Source organism: Oratosquilla oratoria, chromosome 20, assembly GCF_046742065.1.
Source record: "Oratosquilla oratoria isolate Oo_2021 chromosome 20, ASM4674206v1, whole genome shotgun sequence".
NCBI lineage: Eukaryota > Metazoa > Arthropoda > Malacostraca > Stomatopoda > Squillidae > Oratosquilla > Oratosquilla oratoria.
In genome coordinates, this window is record NC_134796.1 from 26,645,927 (window position 1) to 26,662,865 (window position 16,939).

Here is a 16,939-nt window from a genome sequence, read left to right on the forward strand (position 1 = left end):
CCTCCATTTTCCTCACTCATCACTATCATTTACTCAACACTACCCACTGCAACTACCTTTCCCTCCCTATCGTCCTTCACATTTAGCAACTCCCTAAAATACTCTGCCCATCTTCCTCTTATTGCTGTCTCTTCCATTATCATCTCTCCATTGCATGTTTTACCTTTTCTTTACTTAATTTGCCTCCTCTTCCTCCATTAATTTCTTTCCAAAACATTTTTTTTTTTTTTTTTTTCAAAATTTTCTGTCATACCCCATTTCACATCTGCTCTCCTCTTTGCATCCTTCATCTTAATCATTACTTCTCTTTTTTTTCTTTGTACCTCTCATATGTGAGGGATTAAAAAGTGTTATGAGAAATAGACATTTAGGAATGGATGCTAAGAGGAAATTGTATGAAGAGGTGATTGTGCCAACAATACTGTATAGGGCAGATACATGGAATATAAGAGAGGAAGAGCGAGTTTAAAAGTGCTTGAGATGAAATGTCTTAGTATGGTAGGGGTTACTAGGAGTTAGGAGATAGGGTTGATGAAAGAGTATTGGGATGAGTTGGACACATGGAAAGAATGAGTGAGAAAAGATTAGTAACAGAAATGTGGAAGGCAGAGGTGGCTGGGGTGAACATAAGGGGTGACCAAGGATGAGATGGATGGATGGTGTAAAAGGGGTGTTGGGAAATAAGGAGTTGTCTGTTGAGGAAGGAAGGGTGAAGACAGAAGATAGGGGTGAATGGAGAATGATTGTGTATAGATGATGCTGTGATGCATGGAAGGGAGTGGGCGAGGGATTGGGAGTGAGGGAGTATGTGTGAAAGATATTTTGACACAGCCCAAAGGAATTTCTCCCCACCTTCTCTTTTTCTGCCTGAAGGGAAGGAGAGGGAGAGGTTGCCGATTTAATGAAGTGGGCTTGCTGTGGATGTGTTGTGTCTTGCTGTATTCCTTCTGACCCAGGGCATTGGGCGAGATACAGGGATGACCCATTATCCAGGGGGAACCAAGAAAAGAGAGAGGGAGGGATGGTGAATGGGAGTGGAATATGTGGGGATAAAATGGGTTTGAGTGGATTTTTGCCATTGACTTTGGCTACCTCCATTGTAATGGGGAAAAAGCTGTCAGTATATGTATGTATGTGCAAAGTCATGGTCTTTCCCTCATGTTACAATCCATTCATGACACCATGAAATCATGTTTTGAATATATATATATATATATATATATATATATATATATATTTATATATATATATATATATTTATATATATATATATACACATATACATACATATACCAAGGCTTTTTCCCCCTTACAAGGGAGGTAGCCAAAAAGGAAAAGGCATAAAATCATTCCCACCCATTCCATCCCTGAAAACGCTCCACACCCCTCCACTCTCCCTCTCATCTTAGCACCTCATGGATGACGGGTCATCCCTGCACCTTGTCCACTGCCCTGGGTCAGAAGCAGTGTCACAAGACACAGCACATCCACAGCAAGGCCACTTCATTAAATCGGCGACCCCACCTTCTCCGTCCCCCCATGCATAAAGGAAAAGACGGGGAGAAATCCCTTCGGGCTGCGTCAAAAACTGCTCACACATGCTACCTCACCCCCCCATCCCCCTGCCCATTCCACCTCATGCATCACAACATCATCCATATACAACCATTCTCCATTCACCCCTGTCTTCTGTCCTCTCCCATCCTTTCTCAACAGACATTCCCCTCTTCCCCAAAGCCCCCTTCACCCCATCCATCCACCTCATCCTAGGACATCCCTTCATGTTCACTCCCTCCACATCTGCCTTCCATACCCCTTTTACTAGTCTTTCTTCACTCATTCTTTCCATGTGTCCAAACCATCCTAATACTCTATCATCAACCCTATCTCCCAACCCCCTTTCCACCCCTGTTCTCCTCCTCACCTCCTCATTTCTTACTCTATCCAGCCTAGTAACCCCCATCATACTTCTCAGACACCTCATCTCAAACACATTCAAACTCCTTCTCTCTTCCTCTCTTATGTTCCATGTTTCTACCCCATACAGTGCTGTTGGCACAATCACTCCTTCATATAATGTCCTCTTAGCATCCATTCCCAAATGTTTATTCCTCATTACAGTCTTTAATCCACCAAGGCATTTACTCGCTTCTCTCAATCTTCATTCTACCTCCACCTTCACTCCGCCTTTTCCTGCCACATTTGCACCCAGGTATCTAAAACTATCCACTTCCTCCAGTCGCTCTCCCTTAATGCTCACTTCCAGTCTACTGCCACTTTCACCCCTTGTACATCTCATCACCTTACTTTTACCCACATTTATCTATAGCTTTCTTCTATCACACACTCTCCCAAACTCTGTCACCAGGTTCCTCAATCCCTCCTCCGATCCTGCTACAAGCGCAGTGTCATCCGCAAACAACAGCTGGCTCAACTCCCACTTTTCTCCATTTTCTTTAACCATCTCCAATCCCTGACCCACTACCCTTGCATTTACCTCTCGCACTACCCCATCCATGTATAAGTTGAACAGCCAGGGCGACATAACGCATCCTTGATGAAGTCCCACCTTTACCTCGAACCACTCACTCTCTCCATTTCTAATCCTGACACAAGCTCTACTACTCTCATAAAAGCTCTTGACAGCTCCTAGAAGCTTTCCTCCTATTCCGTATATCCGCAAAACCTCCCATAGTGCCTTTCTGTCTACCCTGTCGTAAGCCTTTTCCAGGTCCATAAAGGCCCAAAAAACATCCTTCCCCTTTCCTATAGCTTTCTCACATATCTGTCTTACCACAAAAATCTGATCTACACAACCTCTACCCATCCTAAATCCACACTGTTCCTCACCAATTACTCCCTCTGTTCCTCTCCTAATCCTCTCAATCAAGATCCTCTCATAAGCCTTCCCAACTACACTTAACAAGCTAATCCCTCTGAAACTACTACATTCACATTTGTCCCCTTTTCCTTTGTAAAATGGAACTATACAGGCACTCCTCCAGTCCTCCGGCACTCTACCCTCTCTCCAGCAAACATTGAATAACCTCACCAGCCAGTCTACCATCACTGTACCTCCTTTTTTTTTACATTCTGCATGGCATCCATCCAGACCAGTTGCCTTACCTGCTTTCATCATCTTAACAACTGCCTTCACTTCATCCTTCCTTATTTCTCCTCCATTTCCCACTGCAACTATCTTTCCCTTCCTATCCTCCTTCACATTTAGCAACTCCCTAAAATACTCTGCCCATCTTCCCCTTACTGCCTTTTCTTCCATTATCATCTCTCCATCTGCACCTTTTACCTTTTCTTCTCTACTTGATTCGCCTCCTCTTCCTCTCTTAATTTCTTTCCAAAACATCTTTTTATTACTTTCAAAATTTTCTGTCATACTCTTACCCCACTTTACATCTGCTCTCCTCTTTGCCTCCTATACCTTGTGCTTTACCTCTATTTTCTTCTCTTTGTACCTCTCATATGACTCCCTCATCCTATTTTGTAACCAATCTGTGAAAGCTCGCTTCTTCTCTTCTACAACCTTCTTTGTTTCCTCATCCCACCATATATATATATATATATATATATATATATATATATATATATATATATATATATATATATATATATATATATATATATATATATATACATATTGTCATGGATTGCTTGCTTGGTTTTGGCCTGAGTTAACGTAATGAGTGGAACTTTAGTCGAATCTAGGGGGTAAGTTGAGTTCCAGTTGAGAAGCAAACCCACAACAATAACGTGGGACGTATAGGTAAAATACGTTCCAAGGAAAAGCTCTATTTGAGACTGAATGTAAGTAGGAATTATAAGGATTATGGTTGAGGTAAGATAGACGTCTGCACGAAACTTAACTAACTATATTTATACATAAAGAAAAAAATAAAGTTTTACTGATCATTTACGTACACTCAATGTACACTAGGACATTTAACATAGACAAATACATACAAGACAAATAAAAGTTCAATACATAGAAAATACATAACATAAAGATATACAACTCCAAGAATGGCCTACTAAAATACTTGCGAACAAAACAGCAATGCACCAATATACAGCATCGAAGAGGTGAGACCTAGGGTGGTGTGAAGGTGTGAGAGAGGGTGGACAACCGGGGAGGCTCTTTTTATATCCGAGGTAGGCGGGGCCAAAGCTTCATGGCCAGGTTCGAACTCATACATTGTAATGACGCATATTGGCTATGAGTCTTGTTCTAAGCAGTGAGTAGTAGGCGGGCAATTTGAAAATCGTTGGATTCACGGTTGACTATAACAATATATATATATATATATATATATATATATATACACACATATATATATACATAGTATATATATATATATATATATACACAGTATATATATATATATATATATATATATATATATATATATATATATATACACACACAGTATATATACAGTGGAAAGTTGATGGTGGAAATGTGTCTAGAAAGAGAGTTGATGATAGCAAATACAGTGTTTCGGAAGAAAGTCAAGCATAAGTACACATGGGAGAGGGTGGTGGATGGAAGGGTGGTAGATAGAGCGTTGATGGATTATGTAGTGGTAAATAGGACTATGATAGGAAGAGTTAAGGATGTACATGTGCTAAGGGGAGAGGGTGGGGGAATATCAGATCATTTTTTGGTGGAAGGTAAGTTGAGAGTGGAGGACAGATGGAGGAAGAGGAAAGGGACAAAAGGTAGGGAGGTGCTTAGAGTGAACTCTTTAAATGAAAAGGAAAAGGAGAAGGAGTACAAGAAGCTGAAGGAGGAGTGGGAGGGAGTGAAGGATAGAGTAGAGCTAGGTGTGGAGGAGGAATGGGGATGGTTCAAGGAGGGAGTCAGAAAGTGTGCAAGGATGGTGTGTGGAACAAGAAGGACAAGAGGAAATAGAAGGAAGGGTAGTGAATGGTGGGATGAGGAAACAAAGAAGGTTGTAGAAGAGAAGAAGCGAGCTTTCACAGATTGGTTACAAAATAGGACAAGGTAGTCATATGAGAGGTACAAAGAGAAGAAAAGAGAATTAAAGCAAAAGGTAAAGGAGGCAAAGAGGAGAGCAGATGTGAAGTGGGGTAAGAGTATGACAGAAAATTTTGAAAGTAATAAAAAGAAGTTTTGGAAAGAAATTAAGAGAGGAAGATGAGGCAAATCAAGTAGAGAAGAAAAGGTAAAAGGTGCAGATGGAGAGATGATAATGGAAGAAAAGGCAGTAAGGGGAAGATGGGCAGAATATTTTAGGGAGTTGCTAAATGTGAAGGAGGATAGGAAGGGAAAGATAGTTGCAGTGGGAAATGGAGGAGAAATAAGGAAGGATGAAGTGAAGGCAGTTGTTAAGATGATGAAAGCAGGTAAGGCACCTGGTCTGGATGGATGCCATGCAGAATGTAAAAAAAAAATGGAGGTACAGTGATGGTGGACTGGCTGGTGAGGTTATTTAATGTTTGCTGGAGAGAGGGTAGAGTGCCGGAGGACTGGAGGAGTGCCTGTATAGTTCCACTTTACAGAGGAAAAGGGGACAAGTGTGAATGTAGTAGTTTCAGAGGGATTAGCTTGTTAAGTGTAGTTGGGAAGGCTATGGGAGGATCTTGATTGAGAGGATTAGGGGAGGAACAGAGAGAGTAATTGGTGAGGAACAGTGTGGATTTAGGATGGGTAGAGGTTGTGTAGATCAGATCTTTGTGGTAAGACAAATATGTGAGAAAGCTATAGGAAAGGGGAAGGATGTTTTTTGGGCTTTTATGGATCTGGAAAAGGCTTACGATAGGGTAGACAGAAAGGCACTATGGGAGGTACTGCAGATATATGGGATAGAAGGAAAGCTTCTAGGAGCTGTCAAGAGCTTTTATGAGAGTAGTAGAGCTTGTGTCAGGATTAGAAATGGAGAGAGTGAGTGGTTCGAGGTAAAGGTGGGACTTCATCAAGGATGCGTTATGTCGCCCTGGCTGTTCAACTTATACATGGATGGGGTAGTGCGAGAGGTAAATGCAAGGGTAGTGGGTCAGGGATTGGAGATGGTTAAAGAAAATGGAGAAAAGTGGGAGGTGAGCCAGCTGTTGTTTGCTGACGACACTGTGCTTGTGGCAGGATCGGAGGAGGGACTGAGGAAGTTGGTGACAGACTTTGGGAGAGTATGTGATAGAAGAAAGCTATAGATAAATGTGGGTAAAAGTAAGGTGATGAGATGTACAAGGGGTGAAAGTGGCAGTAGACTGGAAGTGAGCATTAAGGGAAAGCGACTGGAGGAAGTGGATAGTTTTAGATACCTGGGTGCAAATGGGGCAGGAAAAGGTGGAGGTAGAATGTAGATTGAGAGAAGCGAGTAAATGCCTTGGTGGACTGAAGAGTGTAATGAGGAATAGACATTTGGGAATGGATGCTAAGAGGAGACTGTATGAAGGAGTGATTGTGCCAACAGCACTGTATGGGGCAGAAACATGGAACATAATAAGAGAGGAAGAGAGAAGGAGTTTGAATGTGTTTGAGATGAGGTGTCTGAGAAGTATGATAGGGGTTACTAGGCTAGATAGAGTGAGAAATGAGGAGGTGAGGAGAAGAATGGGGCTGGAAAGGGAGTTGGGAGATAGGGTTGATGAAAGAGTATTGGGATGGTTTGGACACATGGAAAGAATGAGTGAAGAAAAACTAGTAAAAGAGGTATGGAAGGCAGATGTGGAGGGAGTGAACATGAGGGGATATCCTAGGATGAGGTGGATGGTTGGGGTGAAGGGGGATTTGGGGAAGAGGGGAATGTCTGTTGAGAAAGGATGGGAGAGGACAGAAGGTGGGTGAATGGAGAATGGTTGTATATGGATGATGTTGTGATGCATGAGGTGGAATGGGCGGCGGGATGGGGGGTGAGTTAGTATGTGTGAGCAGTTTTTGACGCAGCCCGAAGGGATTTCTCCCCGTCTTCACCTTTTATGCATGGGGGGGATGGAGAGGAGGGATCGCTGATTTAATGAAGCGGCCTTGCTGTGGATGTGCTGTGTCTTGCAACACTGCTTCTGACCCAGGGCAGTGGACAAGGTGCAGGGGTGACCCGTCATCCATGAGGTTCTAAGATGAGAGGGAGAGTGGAGGGCTGTGGAGTGTATTCAGCGATGGAATGGGTGGGAATGATTTTATGCCTTTTCCTTTTTGGCTACCTCCCTTGTAAGGGGGAAAAAGCCTTGGTATATGTATGTATATATATATATATATATATATATATATATATATATATATATATATACCCTGTCTGGGGTATTGGCTTCATGTTGTTGTGGCAGAGTAGCATACAGTTGATACTTTAGGGTCTATCTGGGGTGCCCCTGTGGACCAGAGCCACACATCATTTTTTCTGTGATAGAGGAGGACTCTGCTCACAGAGATATGATGAAAATTTTATTATACTGCTACTGTCCCTCCGTTATGGTGTTCCCCAACCCCTTGTTGCTGTCCTGTCCCATTTCTCTGAATTTCATTTCTTTGTTTTGCCTACCCTGTGGTGGGGGGAAAAGAATGCTGCCACCAAGTATTCCCACTTGGATCATAAGAGGCTAGAAAAACGGGACGGGGATTGGGAGCAGGCATCCTTTTCCCTGTAACCCCACAGGGGACATTCCTAAAAAAGTAAAGGCATAAAAGGGTCTAGGAGTTTTCCAACCAGCACCATAAGGTTTGGGTCTTTTAATGTGCATGGATGTGGTACAGATGAGAGCAAAAGGGAAGAGATAGGTAGTATGTTTATGAGAAGAAAGATGGATATGTTGGCTTTGAGTGAAACTAAGTTGTTGTTGTTGTTGTCGTTCCCTAGACTGTCTGTCCGAGCAGTCCCGTCTCCCCAAGGAAGGCCACAGCCGAAACTGGGTTTTCCCACAAATCCTTTATAGAGTGTATGTTGTGTTGTTTGCATGCATGAATGTGTATAATGCAGTCTTCCATTATGTGTTGTATGGTATGGGGTGAAGTGTTACATCCTGGGCAGCTGTTCACAACACGGTCGTCCAGCCTCTTCTGGTAGCTTAGAAGTGCTGGGTGGTGACCGCATTGCAGTCTGGCCAAGTTGGGGGCCAATCAGCAGCAACCACCCCTGGCCATCAGCTCTACGCAGATGGCACCGATCCCCAAGAGGAGCTATGCCTACCTGGGGGAGTACCAGTGAAACTAAGTTGAGATGGAAGGGCGAATGTGAGTCTGGGAGTGTAGTTGGAAGGTTCTCAGGAGTGAAGAAAGGGCGAGGGAGAGAAGGAGTGGCTATACTAATAAGTGAAGAGATAGGTAAATGGATAGTGGAGTGGAAGGAGGTTTCTTCAAGGATAATGTGGATGAAGGTAAAACTGGGAAAGATGTGGGTTTTTGTAAGTACGTATGGGCCTGGTAGTGAGAAGAGTGTAGAGGAAAGGGAGGCTTTTTGAATAGATTTAAATGAGTGCATAGAGGGATTAGGGAGGAACGTCAATGTTGTATTGGGAGACCTTAATTCTAGGATAGGAAATGAACCAATTGATGGAGTGGTTGGGAAATGTGGAGTTCCAGGAAAGAAATATAGTGGAGAGTCGATGGTGGAGATGTGTCTATAGAGTTGATGATAGCAAATACAGTTTTTTGGAAGAAAGTCAAGCATAAGTAAACAAGGGAGAGGGTGGTGGATGGAAGGGTGGTAGATAGAGCGTTAATGGATTATGTAGTGGTAGATAGTAGTATAATAGGTAGAGTTAAGGATGTACATGTGCTAAAGGGAGAGAGTGGGGGAATATCAGATCATTTTTTGGTGAAAGGTAAGTTGAGAGTGAAGGATAGATGGAGAAAGAGGAAAAGGACAAAAGGTAGGGAGGTGCTTAGAGTGAACTCTTTAAATGAAAAGGAAAAGGAGAAGGTGTACAAGAAGAAGCTGAGAGAGGAGTGGGAGGGAGTGAAAGATAGAGTAGAGCTAGGAGTGGAGGAGGAATGGGGATGGTTCAAGGAAGGAGTCACCAAGTGTTCAAAGATGGTGTGTGGAACAAGAAGGAAGGGTAGTGAGCGGTGGGATGAGGAAACAAAGAAGGTTGTAGAAGAGAAGACTCGAGCTTTCACATATTGGTTACAAAATAGGATGAGGGAGTCATATGAGAGGTAGAAAGAAAAGATAAGAGAAGTAAAGCACAAGGTAAAGGAGGCAAAGAGGAGAGTAGATGTGAAATGGGGTGAGAGTATGACAGAAAATTTTGAAAGTAATAAAAAGATGTTTTGGAAAGAAATTAAGAGAGGAAGATGTCGAATCAAGTAGAGAAGTAAAGGTAAAAGGTGCAGATGGAGAGATGATAATGGAAGAGAAAGTAGTAAAGGGAAAATGGGCAGAATATTTTAGGGAGTTGCTAAATGTGAAGGTGGATTGGGAGGGAAAGATAGTTGCAGTGGAAAGTGCTAAGAAAATGACCATGATGAGTGAGGAAAATGGAAGAGAAATAAGGAAGGATGAAGTGAAGGCAGTTGTTAAGATGATGAGAACAGGTAAGGCACCTGGTCTGGATGGATGCCATGCAGAATGTATAAAAAGAGGAGGTACAGTGATGGTGGACTGGCTGGTGAGGTTATTTAATGTCTGTTTAAGAGAGGGCAGAGTGCCTGTAAAGTTCCACTTTACAAGGGAAAAGGGGACAAGTGTGAGTCTAGTAGTTTCAGAGGGATTAGCTTGTTAAATGTAGTTGGGAAGGTTTATGGGAGGATCTTGATTGAGAGGATTAGGAGAGGAACAGAGGGGGTAATTGGCAAGGAACAGTGTGGATTTAGGACAGGTAGAGGTTGCATAGGTCAGATTTTTGTGGTAAGACAGATATGTGAGAAAGCTATAGGAAAAGGTAAGGATGTTTTTTTGGCTTTTATGGATCTGGAAAAGGGTTATGACAGGGTAGACAGTAAGGCACTGTGGGAGGTTTTGCAGATATACAGGATAGGAGGAAAGCTTCTAGGAGCTGTCAAGTGTTTTTACGAGAGTAGTAGAGCATGTGTCAGGATTAGAAATAGAGAGAGTGAGTGGTTTGAGGTAAAGGTGGGACTTCGTCGGGGATGTGTTATCTCCCTGGCTATTCAACATGGATGGGGTAGTGCGAGAGGTAAATGCAAGGGTAGTGGGTCAGGGATTGGAGATGATTAAAGGAAATGGAGAAAAGTGGGAGGTGAGTCAGCTGTTGTTTGTGTACGACACTGCGCTTGTAGCAGGATCAGAGGAGGGATTGAGGAAGTTGGTGACAGAGTTTGGGAGAGTGTGTGATAGAAGAAAATTGAAGATAAATGTGGGTAAATGTAAGGTGATCAGATGTATATGGGGTGAAAGTGGCAGCAGACTGGAAGTGAGCATTAAGGGAGAGCGACTGGAGGAAGTGGATAGATTTAGATACTTGGGGGCAAATATTGCAGGAAAGGGTGGAGTGGAGGTGGAGGTAGAATGTAGATTGAGAGAAGTGAGCCTTGGTGGATTGAAAAGTGTAATGAGGAATAGACATTTGGGAATGGATGCTAAGAGGAGACTGTATGAAGGAGTGATTGTGCCAACAGCACTGAATGGGGCAGAAACATGGAACATAAGAGAGGAAGAGAGGAGTTTGAATGTGTTTGAGATGAGGTATCTGAAGTATGATGGGGGTTACTAGGCTAGATAGAGTGAGAAATGAGGAGGTGAGGAGGAGAACAGAGGTGGTAAGGGATTTGGGAGATAGGGTGGATGAAAGAGTATTGGGATGGTTTGGACACATGGAAAGAATGAGTGAAGAAAGAATAGTAAAAGAGGTATGGAAGGCAGATGTGGAGGGAGTGAACATGAGGAGGTGACCTAGGATGAGATGAATGGATGGGGTGAAAGGGGCTTTGGGGATGAGGGGAATGTCTGTTGAGGAAGGACAGGAGAGGACAGAAGATGGGTAAATGGAAAATGGTTATATATGGATGATGTGATGCATGAGGTGGAATGGGTGGGGGGACTTGGGGTGAGGTAGTATGTTTGAGAAAAATTTGATAGAGCCTGAAGGGATTTCTCCCTGTATTCTCTTTTTCTGCATGAGGGGACAGAGAGGGAGGTCACTGATTTAATGAAGCGGTCTTGCTGTGGATGTGCTGTGTCTTGCGACACTGCCTCTGACCCATGACAGTGGACAAGATGCAGGGATGACCCATCATCCAGGAGGTAGAGGGTGGAGAAGAGTGGAGTGTATTAGGGATGGAATGGGTGGGAATGATTTCCTTTTTCTTTTTGGCTACCTCCCTTTTAAGGGGGAAAAAGCCTTTGGTATATGTATGTATATGTGTATATATATATATATATATATATATATATATATATATATACATACACACACACACATACATCATACATATACAAAAGGCTTTTTCACTCTTATACAGGAGGTAGCCAAAAAGCAAAGGCATAGAAACCACTCCTACCCATTCCATCCCTTACATACTCTTCTCCCCTCTACCCTCTTCCCTCCCTCTTATCTTGGCACCTCCTGGATGATGGGTCATCTTGTATCTTGTCCACTGCCCTGGGTCAGAAGCAGTGTTACAAGACACAGCACATCCACATGAAGGCCACTTCATTAAACTGGCGACTCCCCATCTCCATCCCCTCATGCAGAAAAGGAGATGGGGAGAAATTCCTTCAAGCTGCATCAATTTATTTCTCATATACAGTGTTCCCTCGCCACTTTGCGCTTTACGTTTCGTGGCTTCAGTGCTTCATGGGTTTTTCCAAAATATTCATGAAAATAAAATCATCAAAAAATAATCAAATTTTCTTAAAACTTGCCATGCTAACACATGAATGTTATGCCTTTCTCATGTCACTTTTGATAAATTATTAAAATGATAAACAATATCGCTAGAGGTAATTTCATCGGAAAAAATGCTATCGGTGCAATGTCACAAAGTCATGCATTTTATGATCTATTAAGATTTTAGGAAAAAATGAAATTACACACTGTATAGTATTTGAGATTTTACATGCAAAAGCAGGTTACATACATATATACCAAAGGATTTTTCCCCCTACACGGGGGGGTAACCAAAAAGAAAAAGGCATAGAAACCACTCGCACCCATTCCATTTCCTATATATTCCACTCCCCTCCACCCTCCTCCCTCCCTCTTATCTTGGCACCTCCTGGATGACGTGTCATCCCTGCATCCTGTCCACTGCCCTGGATCAGAAGCAGTGTTGCAAGACACAGCACATCCATAACAAGGCCACTTCATAAATTCGGCAACCCCCCTCTCCATCCCCCCATAAAGCATGTTAGTCTACTAAGTATTTCAGCGGCTTTGACCCATTGTTTTTCGCTCATATTTCCGAAATAACCATTCACATCAGTATGATATATTAGCACAGCCTAATTCACACCCGGCCATAATTTTTTACGTTAGAGTGCATTTACAAGTGTATTTAATTACGGCGTTTACTCTTGATATTAAGTGTGTCGTAGCCGACACCCGTGAAGTAAATCGAACAGGTGAAGTCGTGACGTCATCACAAACTACCTCGTGTATCCCAACTTCACTTGTTCGATTTACTTCACGGGTGTCGGCTACGACACACACAATATCAAGAGTAAACACCGTAATTAAATACACTTGTGAATACACTATAACGTCAAAAATCATGGCCGGGTGTGAATGAGGCTGTGCTAACATACCATGCTGATGTGAATGATTATTTTGGAAATATGAGCAAAAAGCAATGGGTCAAAGCCGCTGAAATACTTAGTAGGTAAAGTATTAAGATCGGAAAGCATTTGTGACATCATCAATGACATCATACGGACTGACAGATGAAGAGACTGACATACATTGTTCAAATGCTCATTGAATATGGAAAATGATAATTTGATTATATTGTAAAAATATTTAAGTCGATATATAAAAAACTTTTTTTTTATTAATATTTTTCTATCAGTGTGACTGATCCCCCTTAATTACGGTATAATAAATGTTAATTACTTTATAAGGTTTTATAATTAATGATTTAAGTAAATATGTGTACTGTTGTAATCTTTGTCTCAAATATGTAAAGTATAAATACTGTTTACATATTTTAAAAATTCTGGTACCCACATACACATACAGTACTACCTCTCATTAATGGACTAAAAGGGGGTAACGGTGTCCATTGATGTGAATAATCCATTGATTTGGAGTGGTTTTTGGGTGGCATAGTGATTGCACGCACTAAACAACAACACCAAAAACACCGAAAACACAGTGAAAACACCGCAAACACAGCTAATTAACGTCTGTTAATGAGAGGTCTCACTGTACACGAAAATTCCTAGGGCAGGGGAGCAAATCCTACTTCACAGTTTTTCACCTTTCACGGGGGGTTCTAGTCCCCATTAACTGCAAAAAACAAGGGATCACTGTATATTCTCTCACCCCCAGCCCCCACTCACTCCCCTTCATGCATCACATCATCATCTATAAACAACCATTCTCCATTCACCCCTATCTTCTGTCCTCTCCCATCCTTCCATAAATAGATAAAGTAGACTAACAGTGAGACAGAACACCATGTGCAGGTCATCGCTGGATGTGTGAACAGTGGGGATTCCCTTGGTTATGCCTAAAAGCTCAAGTTAGTTTACTTTGGATTATAGCTGTGGCTGTTGGACTTTGCATTGGCTGGTATCAGTCCTTAGAACCTCCCACAGATCTCGCTGGGAAGAAGCTTTGGATTGTTGTTTGTGTTGTATCATTGTGGAGCTGTTTGTATGTTACTGGCTGTAAGTGGTTGGAGGTGAAGAGCATTCACTGGTTGTCAGCTCCCCATGTGTAAAGTAGTGTAAGAAATACAGTTGAAGTTAAAAGAGAGAGATCTTGGGCCCAGTCCAGAGACCCAGTACAGTGAGTCATCCTTATATGGTAATTCTTTATCCGGTAAATTCACAGTTACATTATTTGGTTATTACTACCCTCGATTCTATTTATGGTAAAAAAAATTCACAGATACAGTATCTGCTCGTGTTTTGAAGAGGAAAGAGCAGGGAGAAGGTACGTCTGCCGTATCCTATTATTACATGTTATAATGGGTTCGGTATACGGTAATTTCAATTTGCGGTAAGGTTTTCAGGAATGCATATGTACCGTATAATGAGGACTTACTGTATCAATTTCCTGATGTAGGTGAGGGGGTTGATTGGTTTTGAGAATGGGCAGCTTCGCTCTCCATCTTGCAGAAGCACTACATACAAGTACATCATTGATCCCATACAAAGTATTACATATACATACACTGCATTGCTTATGACCTAGAGTCAATATAGAAAGGAAACAAATGGATGTGAGTTGGATTGATGTGATGGGGGTGGGTGCATGCCTTGGTTGGCTACCTCCCTTGCAAGGGGGAAGATGCCTTTTGGTATGTAGATAAGGCACATTGCTTTAAACAGTTATGATCATATTTTAAGTGAACTCATAATAATGATTGTTGTTTTCAGGGTTTGGCGTGAAGAAAGAGACAGAGTTGTTGGTTTTCCTGGACGCTTCCATGCTTGGGATCTCAATTTTGGTGGCTGGCTGTACAATTCCAACTACTCATGTGAACTCTCCATGGTCCTCACAGGTATAGCTACAGGATGTGAATTTGCTGAATCTTGTTATTCAGGCCTCAGAAACAATGTTGAAAGCCATTTCATCTGTGTAGGACAATTGGAAAGCAGAAAGGGTTGAAGTGAATTTGAGAGGAAGTCCAAGAATGAGGATTGACAGGGAAAAGAGAGCATTTGATTCAAGGGGGGTCTGAAGAGTTAAGAAGAGAAAATGAAAAAAGATAGTAAATGGATGAGGATGTGGCCTAATGGGGTGATCTTATTGCCTGCTCTATAATTTTTTTTAAGTGTTGTGGGATTTACTCAGAAATGAATAGTAACATTTATGGAACTGCTAATAGTTGTCATTACTGTGAAGCCAAAGAGGGGTTGAAAAAGTATAGCCCTCTCCTTAACCTTTACTGTGGGATCTCCTTTGATTATATATGAGGCGTCTGGAGGTAAAGGGGCGACATTGCCAATACCTGATTTTGAGTAAACCGTGTTCAAAGTTGAACTATCAATACTGAACATTTCTCTTGACTTATTACATCCATGTTTATATGTATTTTACTTGTCTTGCCTAGCCATATACAAAAAAAAAAAAAAAAAAAAACAATACAGTAATGTTGTGTTGGAAAAGAAAATCATAACACACCAAAATTTGCATACCCCAGTATGCAAAACAGTTATGAAAATAGGAAAACCCATTTTTTTTTTACATTTTTAAAAACTTCTTTGTTCACCATGAATACACTATGAGCCATTTCATTGTAAACCTAAAAACCATTTTTTTATGAGTTTTTATAGATTGGCAATTTTAACATACCACACATTTACAGTATTTTTCCCTCAGTTCCCAATGCAAATGGTTCATAGGTTATTGTCAGATAATTACTACAAACACTTACATCCTCATTTGTGCAGAGTAAGCACCAGTGGAAGTGTTTGGGGGGGTGGGGATAATCATAATCGATGATGTCGTCATCCGTGTTGTCCTGGTGGTGGGGACATCATCTTCCAACAAGGACTCTTGTCCCTGACGAAGGTCATCGTAGAAATCCTTAAATGATGGGTGAACATAGTGACTTAGATCCATCACATCTTTAAACTTCTCTTTAGTCAGCTTGATTGGCTTCTTATACAGTTGCTGAAGAGGTACACCAGGTAGGAAAAACTTTTGAGCATCATACTCACTCTGCTTCCCCTTTTGCAGCTTCACAAAGGTGGGCTCCCAAGTCCCATAACCATTCTTGATTTTGAAGCCTGCCTTGTTGTCAGAGTTGACAACAAACATCTTGGCATCTTTGAAGCCAGACCCTTGCACCCTGGCTTTAGTTAGATGTGCCTGTTGTGCACCTAATTCAAAAAAGTTTTCTTGTGTCATCTTGACAATCGTGAACGGGTTGGTTTTCCTTGCATCAGCCATCAATTGCATGTAATGATCATCACTGTACACATAAATTTTTTTAGCCTTCTGCTCTATATTGCCAAAGTCCCTATCACAAGGCAGGTATGAATGACCTGGTGTCATAAAAAAATACTCCACTGACGTAAAACGCACACTGTGAATAAGCCGCATGTACAACAAAATCACATTAAGGTTTTTGTTCTGTCCACTGCAGGTGTCACTAATGATTGCTAACTTAGTGACAGTGTCGGGCACAAAATTATTAATGAAATGAAAAAGGCAACTCGCCACCTCACATGAGCCACGCTTAGCTACTGTCTCATTCCAGCAGAACATGTAGCCTTTGTTGGCTTTAACATTGTGGATACCAAAATTATATGTCCATAATTTGCGTTTATAAAACTGCAGGCCACTACTTAACTTAGGTGTGGGCAGTGCCTGTTGCAGGTCCATTGTAATAATCATCAACTCACTATTCATATCTTTTTTTAAATTCATTATAATCAGGTGACCTGCATTAGCAGTTGCCTTGTGCACCATTAATTCACGATCGATGTCCTCGATTCTAGCAGCATCATTGTCTTTATCCAACTGTCTTTTTACCATGGCAAGTTTGTCACACAGATTACATGGGGGGTTCAAAACCTATGTTAAATTCATTATTAAATACTTGTTCATAGTAATCCTTGGAGATGGCATCATTTTCAATTTTCCTGTTTCATTAATTCCAGGTAACTTTTGTACAAAGAGCCAAGATTAACACCCATGGGGAGATACTGTCGATGTGGGCTTTTAGCTCTCGAGTAATGACTACTAACTGTCTGCAAACTGTTTATGTGGTTTCGGACACTGCTTCCTGTCTTTGCTTATCTTATTCGGAGGAGTATGCCTACCACGTATATCTGGTGCCAGCACACCAGTTGGTGTAACTTTCTTCATGGCATTACGGACACGTTTGTCTGTA

The 16,939-nt window shown here is 41.7% G+C and overlaps 1 protein-coding gene across 6 annotated transcripts in view; it reads left to right on the forward strand.

The window, feature by feature from the left end:
* botv (exostosin like glycosyltransferase 3) overlaps nucleotides 1-16,939 on the forward strand; it is a 161,672-nt gene that overhangs the window by 110,562 nt on the left and 34,171 nt on the right. For all 6 annotated transcript variants that reach the window (XM_076203763.1, XM_076203762.1, XM_076203767.1 and 3 more), the window contains one exon: nucleotides 14,475-14,599. In XM_076203763.1, the coding sequence (XP_076059878.1) occupies nucleotides 14,475-14,599 (125 nt within the window). The remainder of the gene's footprint in view (nucleotides 1-14,474; nucleotides 14,600-16,939) is intronic.